General features: G+C 44.7%; 1 protein-coding gene across 1 annotated transcript in view; it reads left to right on the top strand.

The window, feature by feature from the left end:
• The window catches only part of ryr2a (ryanodine receptor 2a (cardiac)), a 597,233-nt gene that overhangs the window by 152,733 nt on the left and 422,751 nt on the right, over window positions 1-21,749 (top strand). Inside the window, exons 10-15 of the mRNA XM_036142377.1 lie at window positions 9,152-9,308; window positions 9,392-9,556; window positions 10,939-11,060; window positions 12,211-12,394; window positions 14,071-14,206; window positions 14,302-14,397. Coding sequence (XP_035998270.1) covers window positions 9,152-9,308; window positions 9,392-9,556; window positions 10,939-11,060; window positions 12,211-12,394; window positions 14,071-14,206; window positions 14,302-14,397 — 860 coding nt within the window. The remainder of the gene's footprint in view (window positions 1-9,151; window positions 9,309-9,391; window positions 9,557-10,938; window positions 11,061-12,210; window positions 12,395-14,070; window positions 14,207-14,301; window positions 14,398-21,749) is intronic.

Below are 21,749 nucleotides of genomic sequence, written 5' to 3'. Positions count from 1 at the left end.
TCATCAGAACAGGCAACGTTTTTCCAATCTTCTATTGTCCAATTTCGATGAGCTTGTGCAAATTGTAGCCTCAGTTTCCTGTTCTTAGCTGAAAGGAGTGGCACCCGATGTGGTCTTCTGCTGCTGTAGCCCATCTGCCTCAAAGTTCGACGTTCAGAGATGCTCTTCTGCCCACCTTGGTTGTAACGGGTGGTTATTTGAGTCACTGTTACCCTTCTATCAGCTCGAACCAGTCTGGCCATTCTCCTCTGACCTCTGGCATCAACAAGGCATTTCCGCCCACAGAACTGCCGCTCACTGGATGTTTTTTCTTTTTCGGACCATTCTCTGTAAACCCTAGAGATGGTTGTGCGTGAAAATCCCAGTAGATTAGCAGTTTCTGAAATACTCAGACCAGCCCTTCTGGCACCAACAATCATGCCACATTCAAAGTCACTCAAATCACCTTTCTTCCCCATACTGATGCTCGGTTTGAACTGCAGGAGATTCTCTTGACCATGTCTACATGCCTAAATGAACTGAGTTGCCGCCATGTGATTGGCTGCTTAGAAATTAAGTGTTAACGAGCAGTTGGACAGGTGTACCTAATAAAGTGGCCGGTGAGTGTATATATATATATATATATATATATATATATATATATATATATATATATATATATATATATATATATATATATATATATATATATATATATATATATATATATATATATACACACACACACACACACACACACAGAGTTAGGCCCAGAAATATGTGGACAGCGACACAATATTCATGATTTGGGCATGCGACCTTACATTATATTTGAAATGAAACAACTATGTAATTGAAGTGCAGACTTTAATACAAGGGGTTGAACAAAAATATATGATTAAGCATGTAGGAATTGTAGCTATTTTTATACAAGTGCTCCTCATTTCAGGGGCTTAAAAGTAATTGCACCAATAAGCATAACCCAAAGTAAAATGTCATCCGGCTGCTTCTGTCTTTTGTCACATCATCAACTACCAAATGATCCAGTGACATTGGAAGCCATGGATGCCCATGCCATCATACTGCCTCCACCATGTTTTACAGAAGATGTGGTGTGCTTTGTATCATGAGCTGTTCCAATTCTTCTCCAAACTTTCTTCTTCCCATCATTCTGGTACAGGTTGATTTTAGTCTAATCTGTCCAAAGAATGCTCTTCCAGAACTGGGCTGGCTTCTCCATTTCTTTTTTTTGGCAAAGTCAATTCTGGCCTTTTTGTTTTTGAGGCTGATTAATAGTTTGCACCTAGAAGTAAATCCTTTGTATTTCCTCTCATGAAGTCTTTTTATCGTAGACTTAGATACTGATACACCTACTTCCTGGAGAGTGTTCTTCACCTGAGTGGATGTTGTAAGGGGTTTTTCTTCACCATGGAAAGGATTCTGCGATCATCCACCACTGTTATCCTCCATGGACATCCAGGCCTCTTTGAGTTCCCAAGCTCACCAGTGCTCTCTATTTTCTCAGAATGTACCATTCTGTTGATTTGGCCACTCCTAAGATTTCTGCTATCTCTCTGATGGAGTTCTTCCTTTTTTTTCTGTTTCACCTTCATTGAGAGCTCCTTTGACCACATGTAGTGTTCACAGAAACAGCTTCCAAATGCAAACACCACACCTGGAATCAACTCCAGACCTTTTAACTGCTTAATAGATGACAGGTTAATGAGGGAATGCAGCCTTGTTATTTATTTTTGCAGTGTTCTGAGTCAATTGTCCAGTTACTTTTGGTCCCTTGAAAAAGAGTATGTTTTAAAGGACAGTAATTTCTAAACCCTTGGTCCAGTTTGGATGTGAATACTCCGTCCGTCCGTCTTCTTCCACTTATCCGGGGTCGGGTCGCGGGGGTAGCAGCTTCAGTAGGGAGGCCCAGACGTCCCTCTCCCCGGCCACTTGGGCCAGCTCCTCCGGAGGAATCCCAAGGCGTTCCCAGGCCAGCCGAGAGACATAGTCCCTCCAGCGTGTCCTGGGTCTTCCCCTGGGCCTCCTCCCGGTAGGACGTGCCCAGAACAACTCACCAGGGAGGCGTCCAGGAGGCATCCTGACCAGATGCCCGAGCCACCTCAATTGGCTCCTCTCGACGTGGAGGAGCAGCGGCTCTACTCTGAGTCCTCCCCGGATGACTGAGGTCCTCACCCTATCTCTAAGGGACAGCCCAGACACACTACGGAGAAAACTCATTTCAGCCGCTTGTATCCGGGATCTTGTTCTTTCGGTCACGACCCAAAGCTTGTGACCATAGATGAGGGTAAGAACGTAGATCGACCGGTAAATCGAGAGCTTCACCTTTTGGCTCAGCTCTCTCTTCACCACAACGGATCGGTGCAGCGCCCGCTTCACAGCAGACGCTGCACCAATCCGCCTGTCGATCTCCCGCTCCATCTTCCCCTCATTCGTGAACAAGACCCCAAGATACTTGAACTCCTCCACTAGGGGAAGCACATCCTCCCCAACCCGGAGAAGGCACTCTACCCTTTTCCGGTTCAAGGCCATGGTCTCGGATTTGGAGGCACTGATTTTCATCCCGGCCGCTTCGCACTCGGCTGCGAACCGCTCCAGTGAGAGCTGTAGATCACGCCCTAATGAAGCCAATAGGACCACGTCATCCGCGAATAGCAGAGACGCAATCCTAAGGCCACCAAAACGGATCCCCTCAACACCTTGGCTGCGCCTAGAAATTCTGTCCATAAAAGTTATGAACAGAATCGGTGACAAAGGGCAACCTTGGCGGAGTCCAACTCTCACCGAAAACGAGTCCGACTTACAGCCGGCAATGCGGACCAGACTCTGACACCGGTCGTACAGAGACCTGACAGCCCTTATTAAAGGGTCCGGTACTCCATAAAGTTCTCCCGGAGGAGGGAGTTAAAGCTCCGTCTAATGGGGGACTCCGCCAGACGTTCCCAGCAAACCCTCACAGTACGTTTGGGCCTGCCCGGTCGGACCGGCTTCCTCCCCCGCCATCGGAGCCAACTCACCACCAGGTAGTGGTCGGTGGAGAGCTCCGCCCCTCTCTTCACCCGAGTGTCCAAGACATGCGGCCGCAGATCAGATGAAACGACAACAAAGTCGATCATTGAACTACAACCTAGGGTGTCCTGGTGCCAAGAGCACATATGGACACCCTTATGCTTGAACATGGTGTTCGTGATGGACAATCCATGACGAGCACAGAAGTCCAACAACAGAACACCACTCGAGTTTAGATCAGGTGGGCCATTCCTCCCAACCACGCCCCTCCAGGTCCCACTGTCAATGCCCACGTGAGCGTTGAAGTCCCCCAGCAAAACGAGGGAGTGCCCAGGAGGGGCACTCTCCAGTACCCCTTCCAAGGACTCCAAAAAGGGTGGGTAATCTGAACTGCCATTTGGCGCATAAGCGCAAACAACTGTCAGAACCCGTCCCCCCACACGAATGCGGAGGGAGGCCACCCTCTCGTTCACCGGGGAAAACCCCAACGTGCAGGCACCGAGATGGGGGGCAACAAGTATCTCTAGTCGGAACCTCTCAACCTCGCGCACAAGCTCAGACTCCTTCCCCACCAGAGATGTGACATTCCACATCCCAAGAGCCAGCTTCTGCAGCCGAGGATCGGAACGCCAAGGTCCCCGCCCTCTACTGCTACCTGTTGCACAATGCACCGGACCCCTTTGGCCCCTCTGACAGGTGGTCAGCCCATCGGAAGAGGGACCCATGTTGCCTCTTCGGACTGAGCCCGGCCGGGCTCCATGGGCAAAAGCTCAGCCACCAGACGCTCGCCAACATGCCCCACCTCCAGGCCTGGCTCCAGAGTGGGGCCTGGTGACCCGCGTCCGGGCGAGGCAACACGACGTCCAATAATCGTACTCATCATAAGGGGTCCCTCACCTAGGACCTGTCTGCCTTGGGTGACCCTACTAGGGGCTTAAAGCCCCTGACAGCATAGCTCCTAGGATCATTGGGACACTCAAACCGCTCCACCACGGTAAGGTGGCAGCCCAGGGAGGGGTGGATGTGAATACTCTCAAATTAAAACTGAGTTTGCACGTTAAGCCCATATTGATTATATAATTGTGTACTAAAATAACAACAAAACCTGTGTGAGTGTATATATATATATATATATATATATATATATATATATATATATATATATATATATATATCAGTGTTTTAGTCAAGTCACTATTCCTCGAGTCCGAGTCCAGGTTCGAGTCACCAGTGTTCAAGTCCGAGTCAAGTCCAAGTCATTAAAAAAAATCCGAGTCGAGTCCGAGTCGAGTCCACTACTCATCCGAGTCAAGTCCGAGTCGAGTCACTATTGACGTGTGATGTATGACATGAAGCAGTAACATTCCATTGCACTAATAACTCTTTCGCTGTAGTTACCCTTGGTTTTACTCGGTAAAACTACCGCTTTTTCCAAGTCTAAGACGTCTCCTAACCATGGTTTTTAAACATTGTTGTTATGGAACGTGCAACAGTGACTCGAGGTACGCTGATAGGCCGCATATGAAGGATGTTAAAGCCGCAAGCGGCGTCGATCGGCCCTCGCAGCCAAGCGCACTCCGGCCTATTTGCCACCGCCGCGGCTCCGGGCGGCCGGCGGGGTTCGCGCACCGCTGCGGTGCCGGCCGGCGGGCGGGGTCCGCCCGCCACCGCAGATGCTGTTACGCATTTTCCTCGCCCGTCCACCGGGCGATTCCCACAAACGCGTTCGGCAGCCCTCCCCATGACTCACAACAAATCTGGTGTGGATCGGTCGATGACGCTATGAACGCCGAGCAGGAGAAAAACAACGACTTACCTTCCTATCAACTTGGCCAGTTTTCCAGTCTTTCCGAGCCCTCGACACTCAAGCCATCGTTTGAGCTGAACGTTGGTATGTTGTTCCACAGTTCTACTAGTAAAATGGGCGCCTGGAAATCCTCTTGTGAAAGTTTAACAGCTGTAAAGTCGGTCATATCGTGTGTGAGCCAAGCTTAGCTGTGGCTCACACTGTTTGCCCTTCCTTAGCGGCAAGGGGCGTTGCTCATGAGATGGTGACGTCACGTGCGCGGTACGACATTTAGATATTAAAATCATACACCAAATAATATTCTAATGACATTAAAATTATAGCCTAATGATATAAAAAAGACGAGTCTTTTTCTCAATTTCCGAGTCAGAATGATCTGAATGTAGGAGTCCGAGTCCAAGTTCGAGTCATCAGTGCTCAAGTCCAAGTCAAGTCACGAGTCTCTAAATTTAGCTAATGACTCGGACTCGAGTTCGAGTCTCGGACTCGAGTACTACAACACTGATATATATATATATATATATATATATAATATATATATATATATATAAAGTCTTATATATAAACTGCAAAGAAATAAAGGAACCCTTTAATATCAGATACTGATTGGAAAAAAAAGATCCTGCGAATATAGAATGAATAATGTGTTAATTCTTGTTAGTTAATGTGGGACAAAAGGATGTTACATCATTAGATGTAAAATGAAAATTATCAAGCCACAGAGTGCTTAAACAGAAGTCAGAAAAAATGAAGAATGGAAAACTGATGTGAGAAACATTAAAAGCTTATGTCTGTCACATTAGCTCTGAGTGAAGGCTGCTACATACGCCATGAGAAACGAGACATTTGTTCTTGCTCCTACAGTGAATTAACTCATTTTGTTCTCTCAGCCCCGTCTTTGAGGGTCTCACTGCTTATTCTTGTCACATCATCTGGGCAGAACCTTTTTCATTATGGGTTGTCTGACTACTGTATCATTATTAGATAGTATTTAGATGGGCGTTTTTAGGTTGGAAATGCGGAAATGTCTCATATATCTGTCTAATTGCAGTCGCACAGTCCTGCAGTTCAACTCTGGTGGTTTAAGTGATTCAACATGCGAATTCTGCTCTCTTGCATTATTTCCTCTATAAATTATCTTAGTGAGACAGTCCCACCCCACAGGACCGCATGCCCCGGCAGGGCTGGACTGGGACAGACATTTGGTCCAGACATTTTGAGCAGAGACAGGCCCATCAGATATTGATGGGAAGATGATGACGGCTATGAATGGAAACAAACCTTCTTGTGTCAGTGCTTGCACAATGTCTTGTTGGTGTATATGTACTTTTCTCATAAACTTTAACATATACCTAGTTAGTTAACCTCTTAAACAATGTACAATGTGTAATGGGATCCTGAAATTTGGACAGAAAGAAAAGAAGTGAGATATGATCAGTGATGAATATTAAAGTTTTTAATTAACAGATTGTGATTGATATTTTTACAGACTATGTGGTCATCACATTATTAAAAAAGTCACCTTAGACCTCCTCAATGGTGGATGCCAGACACCCCAAAACTTTCTAGTTCTGACTGAAGGTTATTTACTGTAGCTCTGCTGTCAATTTTGAAGGGACATGTGCTGAGGTTTTGAAGTGCATTACTAGGAAGAAAAACAGTTCTGACATGATGACACTGGGGTCCAGCCAGGCCAAATTAGCAAGGAGAGGACCATGTGTGACACATCATCTGTGAATTGCCTCAATAGCTGTGGTCCGGATGGTGTTGTGCACTTTCACCCCATATTTCTCAGCATTGATATGTTGCATCTCATCTTCAACCACCTCTCCAGCCCTGCATTTTCTCTTTTTGGCTCTCTTCTCGGGTAGTGCTGCCCCCACTTCCATGTCAGCGGAGTTTCTCATTTGTCCATTTCATAAATGTTTCTGCAGCTGCCTTCACAGTTGTAAAGTCCCTGCCGATGTTTTTTAGGCTCTTGGGTGGTAGTCACCATACGATGGGCAGCAAGTGCAACCTTTAGTTCTCGTTCTCTACGTTCTCTGCATTGTGTTTATAATAATGGCCAGGAAACAGGATGAGTGAAAAGGCTTTTATCTGTATAAAATGGAATATACAAACGAATCAGGCTTCCGGCTCATCAGCACAGGAACAGCACCTTGTGAGGAATAGCATTTTCTATTAGCTGGCTTGCCGACACATTCCCTGATGTGTGTTAAATTAACACAGCTAATAGTTTCCTCAAATACATCATATTTAATACAATAACATCCTCGTTAACCTATATACACTTTACAGTTAGCTAGCAGTTACATAGAACGGTAATAGATCCGATGTACCAGAGCATCCCCCAAGTGAACCTACCTCGTGCTTGTGACTCACCGACTGGCAACGAGGTCCCCGTATCCACTACACTTATCACCGCCAACTACCAGTAGGGGGTACTGTTTCTCCACAATATACCTGAACCCACTGAATATATGACAAGTGGAATCCTATATAATATCAAACACTGTTACACAAGGATGTCTGTCCCCTTTGACTGAAAGTACTTTGCTCGAACACTAACAACAGTCTGAGCTGTGTTTCTTGAAACACAGTTTTGTGTTTCAAGAAACGCTCTTCGTAAAAGCGTAAAAGCCTCATGCTTTTACGTGAATAGTTGGCTTTTCTTTTTCCTGCTTTTAGATAGTTCCAGTGTGAGCACTGCATCAGTGAAGAGGCCATTCTCTGGTTTTCCAAAATGTTCAATAACATCATGGAGAGCATGGTGCTTGGCCCACCACTGTGTTTCACCAGTTGAACTGAGGCGTCTGTGTCTTGTCTCTTCTTGGGTTTGTTTCTCCCACAGTCCTCTGAGAGGACTTCTTGATGAGCACAGTTGTGTCATTAAGTAGATTGAAGAGTGATCCACTTTCAATGACAGTTTGCATTGTGTTAGCAAGCACAAAATTAAATAAATGTACATAGCACCACACATGCACATGAGTTGGAGACAGAGGGGTCATCATTGCTGAAAAGCCTTTGTACTGGCCTTTCATTTTTGATGCCCGATCTGTTACATTGCAAGTTCACAAAGTACTACCCACCTCACTGTGGCAACAAGCCTCTCCTGCATCACCACTGCGACATACCTAAGGATTACTAAACAGTGATCATAACCTGTTATGTCTGTCTAGCTTAACAAAACAAATTCCAGCTTTCTCTATGTCATTGGCGATGCTCTCAAGAATGAGGTGCCTATGTGCATCAATCACTGAGTTAACGGTTGTTTTGGAGAGTAGGGCTTGATCCACTGGACTGATGCAACTTCCTGCTTTTCTCAACATAGTCATTCAAATGGTCTTTAAGGCATAAATCATATTTTCCTAATAACACAATCAGTTCCAAAAAGTTACCATAATCAATAGTGTTATCATCCAAAGTACAGTATATGTGGCCTCATTCTCCACCTACCTATAGCTCAGCTCACTCTTCCCAAGTACTTTGACCACATTCACTTCTCGCTCCAAAACTTGCCATTCCTTTTTCTCTTTTTCCCTTTGAGCAGACATCTGACCGCAGTTGATGTTGCTTTCTGAGCAACATAAGAAAAAAAGCTTCAGCACAGGTCTGGTGTACTGTGCTCTTTTCATGCTCCCCTGTGCGCGGATGTACATGTCGCCAATCACTCAATCATTCCTGTAATAAATGCCTCCTTCCAAATGCCAGACACACAGAACAATAAATAGTGTTTTTTGCACTTAGTGAGCCACTTCCTGCTAGTACCATTTTTACAGGCGAACACCCTCATCACCACTGGACTGATGGTGTTCTGCTGTGGGTGGTAATCTAAGAATGCCTGTAATATGGCAGGCTCGGGGCAAGCAAAGTAGTCAGTACTTACCTGGCTCTCTTTATCCTGCTCTTCTGTTTCTCTCCTGTTTTTCAATCTCTTTCTCCTGTTTAGCAATCTCTGTCACTTGCTCTTCTGTTTCGTCTCTCTCACACAATGCTCCACTGGGGATACTGGATCATGGTGGAACATGTAAGGTTTGACAAAATTTGTTGAGGTTTTGAGGAGTTCCCAGATAACAAGGTCACAGAAAGCTGAATTACAATGCTCAGTAATATAATGGACAACTTATTGTTTAGTATCCATCCATCCATCCATCCATCCATCCATCCATCCATCCATCCATCCATCCAGTAGAGGCGGGGTACTACTGTTTAGTAAAAACAGAGAAATAATGTAACAAATCTATATACAGGTCTAGAAAGCTTAACAACCAAATAACAACCTTTCCTGATTCATGTATCAGACTTGAAACCTGTCTCGGCTGTTATGTTTTTTTCCAGGTGGAGTGGGAGTCATATCCGTTGGGGTCAGCATTTCAGACTAAGACATGTGACCACAGGGAAATATCTAAGTCTGACTGAAGACAAGTCTCTTCTTCTGATGGACAAAGAGAAGGCTGATGTCAGGTCTACTGCATTTTGCTTTAGGTCGTCCAAGGTGAACACTCATTGCAAACAACCACAGTGCCAATCACCAGAAGTGACAACCATACTGATTTTTAGCTCTCTGCTGCCTATCAGGAAAAACTTGACCCTGGTGTGAGGAAGGAAGTGGATGGGATGGGTACACCAGACATTAAGTATGGAGACTCTGTGTGCTATATTCAACATGCCAACACCTCCCTGTGGCTTACTTACCAAACTGTTGATGCAAAGTGTGCACGCATGGGTGGAGTACAAAGAAAGGTATTGTACTATATATTTTATTAATTTAATCTTTGATATTTTCAACAGACCTTTCTGGTTTCAAGGCTACTGTATATAACAATAAGAAGCCATCATACGTGGCTGAGACATCCCATTAAAACTAGAAATGCACCTATTAGTTAGATTGTGTCTGATTGTTTAGTTACTGACCTTTAAACAAACAAAAAAAAAACTTGTTTGTTGTGAAAGAACACAATAGTTTCTCATAAACTGCTCAAAGTTACACATCTGTCTTACTTTACAACTCGGACAGAGGTATTTATACAAATAAAAGCAAACTCCAAAAATTACAAAAAAATCTTAAAATCTAATGCTTTACAATAAATATTATAGCCCCATCATAGACTCCATTATATTTGGGTTTTTTTGTTTTTTTTTGTTTTCAGTATTTCGTCAGTTATGTTCACTTTAGTCTTGCCATATCACTTCATGTTTATTTGTTTAGTTTTCTCTTCTCTGTACCTTGGGTATTACTTATTTTAGTCTTTCATCCTCAATCCCAGCCCATCCCCCGAGCTGCTTGTTGATGTCCTGGTTAACTCACCTACATTCATTGTCATTCTCCACTTTTCCCTGTATGCTAATTGGTTCTCATTGTTCCCCGCTTGACGTTCCGTTATTTTGCTTTGTATCCCATTTCCTTTCCTGTTACTTTCCCATTGTACTGACTGTTTTTTTCCATCCATGCTCTATTTCCTGTTCTCCTCTGCCCTACTGTAAGCGTTTGCATTGTTGCCTTGTTTTCATTAAAATTTTGCAATTCATTTGTTCTCGAGATAGGAGTGCTTTGGTTCTACTCCGATCCCTCACCATTTGACAAACTCAGTAATATGCTGTTTCCGAAAAATATAAATGCTCACGATTTTCCAAGAATTTTTTTCCTATGCAAATTAGTAAATTTACGGAGCCCCTAAAGGGACAAGGAGGAAAAAAAAAACTTTTGCGAGATCTCGCAAAATGTTTTGCAGGATCCCGCAAAAGGTTTTCCTATGTCAGCGAACCGGAAGTAAAATTTGATAGTTTATTGGCAGTTTATTGATTTCCCATAAATGACATATATGTATGTGTGTGTGTATATATATATATATATATATATATATATATATATATATATATATATATATATATATATATATATATATATATATATATATATATGCACACACACACACACACACACACACACGAGTTCACACGAGTACAATTTGTTGTGCTTTAGTTTAGAACAATCTGAACTGGTTAGGCTTGGAGAATAATGTGACACTGCATGAATCCTAAAGTCCCCTTTCAATCAGAGTGGCAATCAGTGATTGAGTTAGTGTTTTGTGGGTGAATTAGTTTTTGTTTTTTGTTTTTTTCAGGCCATCATGCACCATGAGGGTCATATGGACGACGGTCTCACACTGTCTCGGTCACAACATGAGGAGAGCCGTACTGCCAGAGTCATCCGCAGCACCGTCTTTCTGTTCAACCTTTTCATCAGGTGCATTATGCCACACACTCTCACCCTCACAGTTGTATCTATTGTGTAGAGATGCACACTAAGAGAACACTGACAGAGGTTTAGTAAAAGACGAGACTGTGACATAAAGAAAATGCATCTTCTAAGAATCTTCTCACATCTTATTATTGATAAATAAAACTGGGGTATTAGCACTAACAATTATGTAATTTCCTCTATATATTTTCCAAAAATGATTGCAGGTATGATAGAAAACTGTTGTCACGTGAATATTGATGCTTTGTAAAAGGTGTAGAATTCACTGAAAAAAGCAGACCTCAACAAAACCAGTACAGTAAGGAAAAAAATTCTATTGAAAATATTGTTTCATACATACCATTCCAAAACTACTTTTGCAGAATGGCCTTCGTTAATTTAAACCCATATTCTTTATTTAACTGGAGCGTCATGCTTGCAGAAAAGAGACCTGGTCTAAATGTCCACAGTAAATGCCATGTCTTACAGATATCAGGAATGTTTGATACTCGCTGGCCGGGGGGGGACCAGCACTTTCTAGACAATTTTCAGGCAATCATAAGGCTTCACTTTGAATCCAGTATGTGACAATAGTCAACCAGCACCAGCAATTTATCTGAATTAAACAAATCTTTGGATCAAATTGGAGTGTGCAAGCAGAAATGCAACATTCATGGGATAGTTAATGTTAATGATCAACGTTGGAACCAAACTGGTAAAAGGGGGACTGAAAACAGGCTGTGTTTGGAATAATACAGCGTGGTTTAGCTCCTAGCTGCTACAGTTAGCTTCCCCTAACAAAGAGTATTATAACAGGTCAAAATGCACTAAACAGCAGGGGGTAAAAAGGGAGAGAAAGAAATAATAAGCTCTGCAGGCCTGGGACTCAGTTCTGTGGCTATTTCAAATACATTCAAAACGTCTAAAAACAGACTGCTTGCATATTGCATGTATTTAGAAAGAGCTAAAATATACAAGATGTTTTCACAATTTTGTGTTTGATACATAAGTCTATATACTTTTGAGTCATAGTGTTGATGTCTACACTATGTATCGGCAATGTTGATGTGTATAATCAACCCTGTATATTAGACACGGTCTGCTATCTAATTGTATTAAAGACAGTGGTGGACATTCTGTTCTTTGTAATCTGCAGGGGACTGGACACCGTAAGAAAGAAGGGAAAAAGTTCCACTTTAGATCTTCCAATAGACTCAATCAGTCTGAGTCTCCAGGACCTGATTGGCTACTTCCAGCCACCTGAAGATCATCTAGACCATGAAGACAAGCAGAACCGGCTGCGAGCTCTAAAAAACAGACAGAACCTCTTTCAAGAGGAGGTAGATAGCAGCTCTAGCTGTGTGTGTGTCTGTGTGGGCACTTGTACTTGAAGCTAAGTGAGAATATGTTTGCCCATTTTACTACTCTGATATTAAGTGAGGACCTTTTTTTGGTCCTCCCTTTTTTCTGGGTTAGGTCTAGGACTAAGGTTGCAATTAGGTTTAGGTCAGGGTTGGGTTGGGTTTTTGGTGGTAATGATTAGGTTTAGGGCTAGGGTCAGGGTTAGGCCACAAAATAAGTTGATGAATGGAAGTCAAGGCATGGTCCCTAAGGTGTGTGTGTGTGTGTGTGTGTGTGTGTGTCTGCGCAGCATCGTTTCTTTCACAAAGCAAAGCCAGACCAAATAGACCTTTGGTTGGGTCATCTTTTCAGCTTTCACTGAAATGCTGGTCAAGGAATATAAATATTTTTATGTAGCCTGTCAGCACACATTGTTTAGCTCCCTGTCCACCAACTAAGCATTTTCTGAACTGCTGTGTGGCCTCCTTGAGGAAGATGGAGTACTCCTCCTATTCCTCAATTTCATGTTTCCCAGCTGTCCATAAGCCCCCAAGCTAGAAGTGCATGATCAGGACCTCTTCCTCCATCATATCTGCCCAACTCGTAGAGGCCTGTGGCTTTTATAATAATTTTCAACAGCTTTTTAACAAACATCTCAGGCACAAAAGAAGAGTGCAGGCATCTCTGGAGTTAGCCATTACTTTAGTGTCATCAGATGAGGGTCCCTACTGAAGAGTGAGCCCCCATCTTTGGTCTTTGGTTCTGATAAGTGGCAGCCATCACTATGACTATAATTTAACACAGAGCCTAAGAAGTTAGACCTTAAACCTTAAGATAAAGCCTGCTTAGTGTGACTTGTCGGCTGGACTTTACCCACCATTTTGCTAGCAGTTAGTGCTACAAAAACACTAAGCTCACATTTATGCATTGGCTTGGGTGGTTGAGATATTTGTTACTCTGTTAATACAAACTGGTTAGCTGAGGGAACAGTTTGCCTTTATGTGGTTGTGGTTCTTAACTACTGTATTATAATAAAATGTGGATTTCAAAGGGCTTTCTCTGCATCATGCAGGTAATGCATTCGGCAATGTTTTCCTTTTATGGGACATAAAGAATTGTTAAATTGGACCAAACTAGCCTGAATGTGCTGAGGGAGCTTTGCTGTAGTCTTCTCATGGGTAGAAGCTGAAAATGGGAAGGAATGGGTCAGTTGGACATATTAAGTCTTGGATGAAACCATGGAGACTGTTAAACCTGCCTATCACAGACAGATGTGTGATGTCATTGGAGCCACCATAGCTGGTCAGACTGAGACAATTTCTATATTGAAACACAGAGCGTAGTTGGACATTCAGTGTAGTTGGTCATGATCAAGCATTAAATCAAGAGTTTCCATTTTTGGCTTAGCTCTTCGTGCACCACAACAGACTTATGAATAATATTAATAATGTAATGGTTTGTTTGGCGCTTGCTGTTTGTTTTGCCCAATTTTTTTATGTTTTATCTAATAGGCCAGTCATAATAATATTAAAATCCATAAAGCAGAAGATAAAATAAGAAATTAATTTTATCCATCTGTAGAAAACAATTAGCTGTTTATAGAGCATTACAGTCATATACACTATCTGATGCTTTTAATGAAAAAGAGAACAATGAACTGCATCTGTTTCTGCAGGGGATGATCAGCCTGGTGCTGGAGTGTATTGATCGTCTCCATGTGTACAGCAGTGCAGCTCACTTTGCTGAGGTAGTTGGAAGGGAGGCTGCAGAGGCCTGGAGCTCCATTCTAAACTCCTTATATCAACTGCTGGGTAAACACTAAATATATCGCTGTGGACAGGTTTCACACACCAGCAGCTCCTGCTGACATCTTCTTGTCCAATCCACCTTCCTCTGTTTTTTCAAGCTGCACTGATTCGAGGAAACAGGAAAAACTGTGCACAGTTTTCTGGCTGTCTTGACTGGCTGATAAGCAGACTGGAACGACTGGAAGCTTCTACAGGTACATCGACTTGTACTTCGACAAGACAAGAAAAACATGTCATAAGTCATACATGTGCACATTTTGCAAATATTGGATCTAGGAGAAAAAGAAATGGGCACACTTTGTGCTTTGTGATGATTTAAACAACTTAGAACCTCTGGATTCAATTATTAGTTAGTAACTGAGTTTATTTCAAACATGACTGGAAGATAAAATAATAAAATAAACTCATTAAATCCTACCTCAGTGCTTCAAAGCCAAGATGTTCCTGGTCTCATCATGTTGATGAATCCATCTGTAGCCATTGGGTGTTATACCTGTTTAACCATTCGGGATTGTCTATAAGTTATGACAACATAGGCTCATTATGACGTTACAAGTGGCATTATATTATTTTTCATACATATGTGCGCTTAAATGCATACACAGCAAAACAAGACATTATACAACAGATACAAACACATGATATTTGAATAAGTCAGGCCCTGCTCAATTAAATATCATTTTAATAAAATATCTTTAAATCTGTTTTTAAACTAGGTGATGTTTAGACATGCCTATATTTCAACACTAAGACTCTTCCATATTTTCCCTCCACAAATAGAAAGAAACATGAAACGTTTTCATAGTTGCTCAAACACAGAATCATAACATGTTTCCCCCTCTGAGATTATGGCCTCTGTGTATCTGAAAACATCTTCTGTAAATTTACAGTCAGCAAGTTGAGTCTTGCTTTGTACATCATTTGTGCAGTTTCGCATTTGACCATATTCAGAAACTATAGGCCATTTGACTTGTAAAATAGCATGATTGTGTGGTCACAATAGCCAGTATTATTGATTAATTCTATTGCCATTTTCTGTGGTTCAATAATTGCTTTTTTTATATATATTTCCCCAAATGTCTGCACAGTGCTCCCAATATGTACATAAGAGGGGGATACAGTGCCTGGAATGATTTGTGATTTAAAAGTACCATCCTTAATTAAGATATTTCTTGATAATTTAGGTTGCGATTATGTTATTTTTGATTTTCAATGAATGCTATTCATATTTACACCTATCGCGTTAGATGAACTTTCAGGGAAATCAGTAGCAAATTAGAGCTGGGGGGGGGGGGGACACTGCAACACCTGTCCGTTTATTCATGGAAACTGTTTTAAGCCCAGGGTTAGGATTTAAACTGAAATTATCTGCATTAGGGTGTTGTCAGGATGCAGCTTGTAGGCTGCAGTCTGAGCCTCGCTGCCTCTCTGCACAGAATGATTGATTCCACCTGTCAGGCTGCAATCAACCTCCAACTGTTCCCACCTGTCTCCACCCCTATTTATACTCACCTCAGTCTGTTCTTGCTCGCCGGTACGTAGTGTTCTTCTCCTGCTTAGTTTCTGCCAGAACCCTGTGTCAGCTCAGTTTTCCTGTTTTGGTCCGCCAGAAGTCTTCACCTCAGCTTTATTCAAGCCAGCCTCAACCCAAGACACGTTTCTGTTCCAACTCAAGTTCTCAACTCCTGTTCACGACTCCTGGGTTCCGTTCTGCTCTCAAGTTCCTGTGCTGTTCCACGGTCTCAAGTTCCTGTGCTGTTCCACGGTCTCATGTTCCTGTGCTGTTCCACGGCCTCAAGTTCCTGTGCTGTTCCACGGTCTCATGTTCCTGTGCTGTTCCACGGTCTCAAGTTCATGTGCTGTTCCCCGGTCTCAAGTTCCGCAGCTGTTCCACGGTCTCAAGTTCCACAGCTGTTCCACGGTCTCAAGTTCCGCAACGGTTCCACGGTCTCAAGTCCTCGGCTCCAGAGTTCCTTCCTGGTCAGTCCCCCCACACTCCTCCTGTCAGCCAGCTTCTGCACCCTTCATCTCCGTCCGTAAAAGACTCTGGTTCCTCTCGTCATCAATCTTCCATCCTGTTCAATAAACTCACTTTAAGAACTAGATCTGTGTGTGCGTGCTGTGTCCGGGTTCATCCAAAGACAAATCTTGACATTACGGACCGGCCAAAAGGAGGAACCTGAGCACATACAGAGCTTGGTGCAGAAGCTGGCAGGATCTGATCCACCTCTGTTCAGGGACTTCATGGATGCCCCGCCCCTGGTCCGTCTCGCCTGGGTCACTGTGTTGCGACGCCCTGCCTTCAACTGTGTTTCCGGGATCGCTCTCCCGAGGCCCGCCTCTAATGCTGCCCAGCGTAACTGTTGCCGCTGCCCAGCATGTTTAGACTATGCTGCCCAGCGTTTTTCTAGTTTCTGTTTTTGTTTTGAGTTATTTTTGGCCCTGGTGTTTTGAGTTACTTAACATTCTTTGGTTTTAGAGTATTTCAGTGTTCCTTAAATTTCTTAGAGTTCTTTAGTTACGGTTTGTTGTGTGTTCAAGTTCTGCTTAGATTACTTGAGTTTCTGTTTTGCTTTTGGTTTTATTTCTTTTCAGCTCTGTTCTATTGTTCTAGGTTTGCCTTTAGTCTTTCGAGTTTTGCTTCTGAATTCTAGTTTTGACCTTAGACTTCCTGTTTGCTTGTGTTCTTATTTCAATCTTTAGTTTTCTAGTTTTTCATTAGTTTAATTCAATTTCAATTCAATTCAATTCAATTTTATTTATATAGCGCCAAATCATGAAACATGTCATCTCAAGGCACTTTACAAAGTCAAGTTCAATCATATTATACAGATTGGGTCAGATTATACAGATTGGTCAAAAATGTCCTATATAAGGAAACCAGTTGATTGCATCAAAGTCCCGACAAGCAGCATTCACTCCTGGGGAACCGTAGAGCCACAGGAAGAGTCATCTGCGTTGTACATGGCTTTGCTGCAATCCCTCATACTGAGCAAGCATGAAGCGACAGTGGGAAGAAAAACCACCCATTAACGGGAAAAAAAAACCTCCGGCAGAACCGGGCTCAGTATGAACGGTCATCTGCCTCGACCGACTGGGGTTACAGAAGACAGAGCAGAGACACAACAAGACAGACAAAAAGCACAGAAGCACACATTGATCTAGTAATCTGTTCTACATTAGATGGTAGTAGCGGGTGAGCCGTCTTCTCTGGATGATGTCACAGTTAACAGAACGCCAGACCAGGTGTACCTACTATGAAGAGAAAAGAGAGAGAACAGAAAGTTAAAGCAGAAATGACAACACATAATGCATAATTGAAGAACAGTAGAACTCAATATAGTGAGAAAATTAGATCCTGATATACTCCAGTAACCTAAGCCTATAGCAGTAAAACTATAAAGGTAGCTGAGAGTAACATGAGTAACTAGTTATAATTTTTGTCAAAAAGAAAAGTTTTAAGCCTAGTCTTAAAAGTAGACAGGGTGTCTGCCTCACGGACCAAAACTGGGAGTTGGTTCCACAGGAGAGGAGCCTGATAGCTAAAGGATCTGCCTCCCATTCTACTTTTAGAGACTCTAGGAACCACCAGCAGACCTGCGGTCTGAGAGCGAAGTGCTCTGTTAGGAACATACGGGGTAATCAGAGCTCTGATATATGATGGAGTTTGATTATGAAGGGCTTTATACGTTAGAAGAAGAATTTTAAATTCTATTCTTGATTTAACAGGAAGCCAATGAAGGGAAGCTAAAATTGGAGAAATATGATCCCTCTTGTTGATTTTCATCAGAACTCTTGCTGCAGCATTTTGGATCAGCTGAAGGCTTTGAACTGCATTTTGTGGAATTCCTGATAGTAAAGAATTACAATAGTCCAGCCTTGAAGTAACAAATGCATGGACCAGTTTTTCAGCATCACTCCTGGACAGAATGTTTCTAAGCTGTTTGTTTAGCTGTACCTGCCCTTGTCTCCCTGTTTTGCTTTGTTTTATAGTTTTGCTTTAGGTTCTGGTCCCCTTCCTAGTGTTCTGGTTTTGTTTTGTTTTTCTATCTTTAGCCCCTGTAGTTCCTGTTTGGCCCAGTAATTTCTGTTTTAGCCCTGTAGTACCTGTCTGGCCCCGTGGATTTCTTTCTAGTGCTGTATTAGTATTTTAGTCCCTGTCAAGTTTGGTAATTCTGGTCTTAGCTCTGTATTTGTTTTTCTAAGTTTTGTTGTTTTATCCCCTTAATGTCTGTGTGTCTGGGTTCCTGCGCTGTCTGGGTCCTGCGCTGGACGGGTTCCAGCGCTCTTAAAGGTCCCTGCGCTCTTAAAGGTCCCTGCGCTTTAAAAGGTCCCTGCGCTCTTTAAGGTCCCTGCGCTCTTTAAGGTCCCTGTGTTTTCAAGGTCCCTACACTTTACTTCTCTTGTTTTCTTATCTTAGTTTTGCCCTGTTAGGTTAGTCTAGTCCTCTCTAGCCTTCCGTAGTTTTCATTTTGCTTGTTTCCCCTGGTGTCTCTGTTCTGTTCCCCTGTTTCATGTCTTTCCCTGTTGTGTAGTCACCAGAGTTCTCCGGCATTTGGGCCGCTGTCTGTGCCCTCTGGAGCGCCAGGCCTGCGGTTGCCCAGCCTTTTGTTCTAGTCTCCTGGTGTGTTAGGAACGCCCCCTGTCTCCTAGAGTTCAGCTTTCGTGTATCTCGGCGTGTTAGGAAGCCCTCTGACCCCCGTAGATTTCGTGTTCCCGGTATGTTTGGACGCTCTCTGACTCCTAGAGTTTAGTTTTTGTGTTTCCCGGCGTGTTAGGACGCCCTCTGACCCCTGCAAATTTCGTGTTCCCGGCGTGTTAGGACGCCCTCTGACTCCTGGTATTTTAGAATTGTCCCCTCACGCTCCGGCAATATCCTCCCTTGCGCCCCGGCGTTTCCCTCACGCCCTGGCGATCTTTTCCCTTATGCCCTGGCTATGTTTTCCCTGGCGTCTCTGTTTTCACTAGTAGAGCTCCAGTGTTTTCGTACGCTGTTGAGCCCTAGTGTTTCAGTACGCCTGTTCCTTTCCCTCGGCGTTACCGTACGCCCGGCCCTTTCCCTCGGCGTTTCCGTACGCCCGGCCCTTTCCCTCGGCGTTACCGTACGCCCGGCCCTTTCCCTCGGCGTTTCCGTACGCCCGGCCCTTTCCCTCGGCGTTTCCGTACGCCCGGCCCTTTCCCTCGGCGTTTCCGTACGCCCGGCCCTTTCCCTCGGCGTTTCCGTATGCCCGGCCCTTTCCCTCGGCGTTTCCATACGCCCGGCCCTTCCCCCTGGCGTTTCCGTACGCCCGGCCCTTCCCCCTGGCGTTTCCGTACGCCCGGCCCTTCCCCCTGGCGTTTCCGTACGCCCGGTCCTTTCCCTTGGCGTTTCCGTACACCCGGTCTTTTCCTCTGCCGTTTCCGTACGCCCGTTCTTTCCCCCGGCGTTTCTATACGCTAGTTGTGCCCCAGCGTTTCCGTACGCTGTTGAGCCCTAGCGTATCAGTCCGCCTGTCCTTCCCTCTGGCGTTTCATTACGCCTGTTCCTTCCCCCAGCTGCACAAACTTAATTGGCCGTACAACGGTGAACCGAGTAGAGTCATCACACAGGCACACAGCTGCAGACCCAACCAACGTCCGACAGGGATGGCAGTGGAGCGTGGCCCATATAAACAAATAGACTTCTCACAATGCAGCCTCCTTAAAGGGCCAGACAAAACTGATAACATCAGGGAAACGCTTGGAGCTGAATGCAGAATGATCCGACAATGGGGAAGCAAACAGAGGGAACTTAAATACCAGCTGGGGATAATTAAACACAGGTGAGTCCAATAAACAGAAAGTCCAGAGCAGGGAGGATCCTGACATTTACCCTCACGGGGTTCTAGTGAGGTGTAACTCCAGAGCTGGACCTTCAGCAGACTCGGGAGTGGTGGAGGCAGGTGGGTCCCTCAGGACCACCTCCTCAGGGAACCAGACCTCGCGGGACTTGTGAGTGACGAATGGAGGCGGGTCCCCCTGGACCCCCTTACAGAATTTGGGAGCGTCGGCGACCTCGGACTGAGGCGGGACATCAGCGGAGGCCGGCACATCAGGAACATCAGCGGAGGCTGGCACATCAGGAACATCAGAGGAGGCCGGTATATCAGAAACATCAGAGGAGGCCGGCACATCAGGAACATCAGCGGAGTCAGGAGGTGCAGACTCGGGCCGCGGCGCGCACACCAGGAACCCCTGTGCCCAATGCTCCGACATGCACAACATCAGCGCAGGCAGCAGCGTTGTGCCCACCCACGCAGGCTTTGGCCATGGCGTGCGTGGCAGGAACCTCTGTGCCCAGCGGCGCGGCGGGGGAATCCTCATCCGCCCTTGCTCTGTCGTGCGCCACACCCACGCAAGCTGGGGCCGGGGCGTGTGGCGCTTTCACGTCGGCTGGAGTGTCGCGTGCGCACCCACGGAGGCTGAGGCCGTGGCGTGCGCAGCAGGAACTTCTAAAGCCGGCGGCAAGACAGAGTCCTCGGTGCCCGGTGCGCTAACATGCACCACACCCATGCAGACTTGAGCCGTGGGGGGGATGCCGCAGTGGGACTACTGTTGGCTGGCACCGGAGTGAGCGGGCTGAGTGCTGTCGGGTGGAGTTGTGAGGCAGGAAGCCGTTTGTCCTCCCACGCGTAGGACGAACGAACCTCGGCCCTGATCAACTCCGCGTCCATCTCCTCAAGCAGGGGCTTCCTGCTCAACCTCCGGAGCAACTCCACCTGAGCAAAAAACAACTGCCATATTGCCTGGTCCTCTTGTGGTCGGGTCATTACTGTCAGGATTGAGGTGGCGAGGACCTAGTATGCAGCAACGAGGCAGAGGCAGGCGCATGGGGTTAAACAAGGATATTTAAATGAAACAAAGAGACTTACAAGAAACTCAGGAGCACAGGAGATCGAAGAACACAGGGAAACGCTTGGAGCTGAATGCAGAATGACCCGACAACGGGGAAGCAAACAGAGGGAACTTAAATACCAGCTGGGGATAATTAAACACAGGTGAGTCCAATAAACAGAAACTGAGTCCAGAGCAGGGAGGATCCTGACATACAGCAGGAGCAGAAGGTTCGTACCCGACATAAAAAAAAAAACCTTAGCTGACATCAAGTTGGATGTCAAAAGCAGAGTTTTTTTCTAACAATACTATAAAGGATCGTGTGTTGCACCAGGCCACCATGCCACTACATGTGTTTGGTACATTTGCGCATCACAAGGAGCTGCACATTTATGGAATGGAAATGCTTTCTATTTACAAAAGTAGATTCATTGTTCAGCCACAGTGTAGGGAACTTTACATATTTAGGCAACATGTGGAGGCTGCCCCATACTGCAGACATGGTTTGGCACAAGGATCACTATGACATACCGAACCTTTCAGCCAGCGTCGTGAGAACTTGAATGAGCACTGACAACGCATTGGTTCCTACTAGTGCCTGTCATGATTTGTTTATGGATGAACCCGGACATAGCACGCACACATAGAGCTGGTCATTAGAGAGTTTATTGTAAGAATGGATGATGACATGATG

The sequence above is a fragment of the Fundulus heteroclitus genome, chromosome 10 (assembly GCF_011125445.2).
Source record: "Fundulus heteroclitus isolate FHET01 chromosome 10, MU-UCD_Fhet_4.1, whole genome shotgun sequence".
Lineage (NCBI taxonomy): Eukaryota > Metazoa > Chordata > Actinopteri > Cyprinodontiformes > Fundulidae > Fundulus > Fundulus heteroclitus.
The sequence above is the reverse complement of the archived record's forward strand: the minus strand, read 5'-3'. Positions and strand labels throughout refer to the sequence as shown.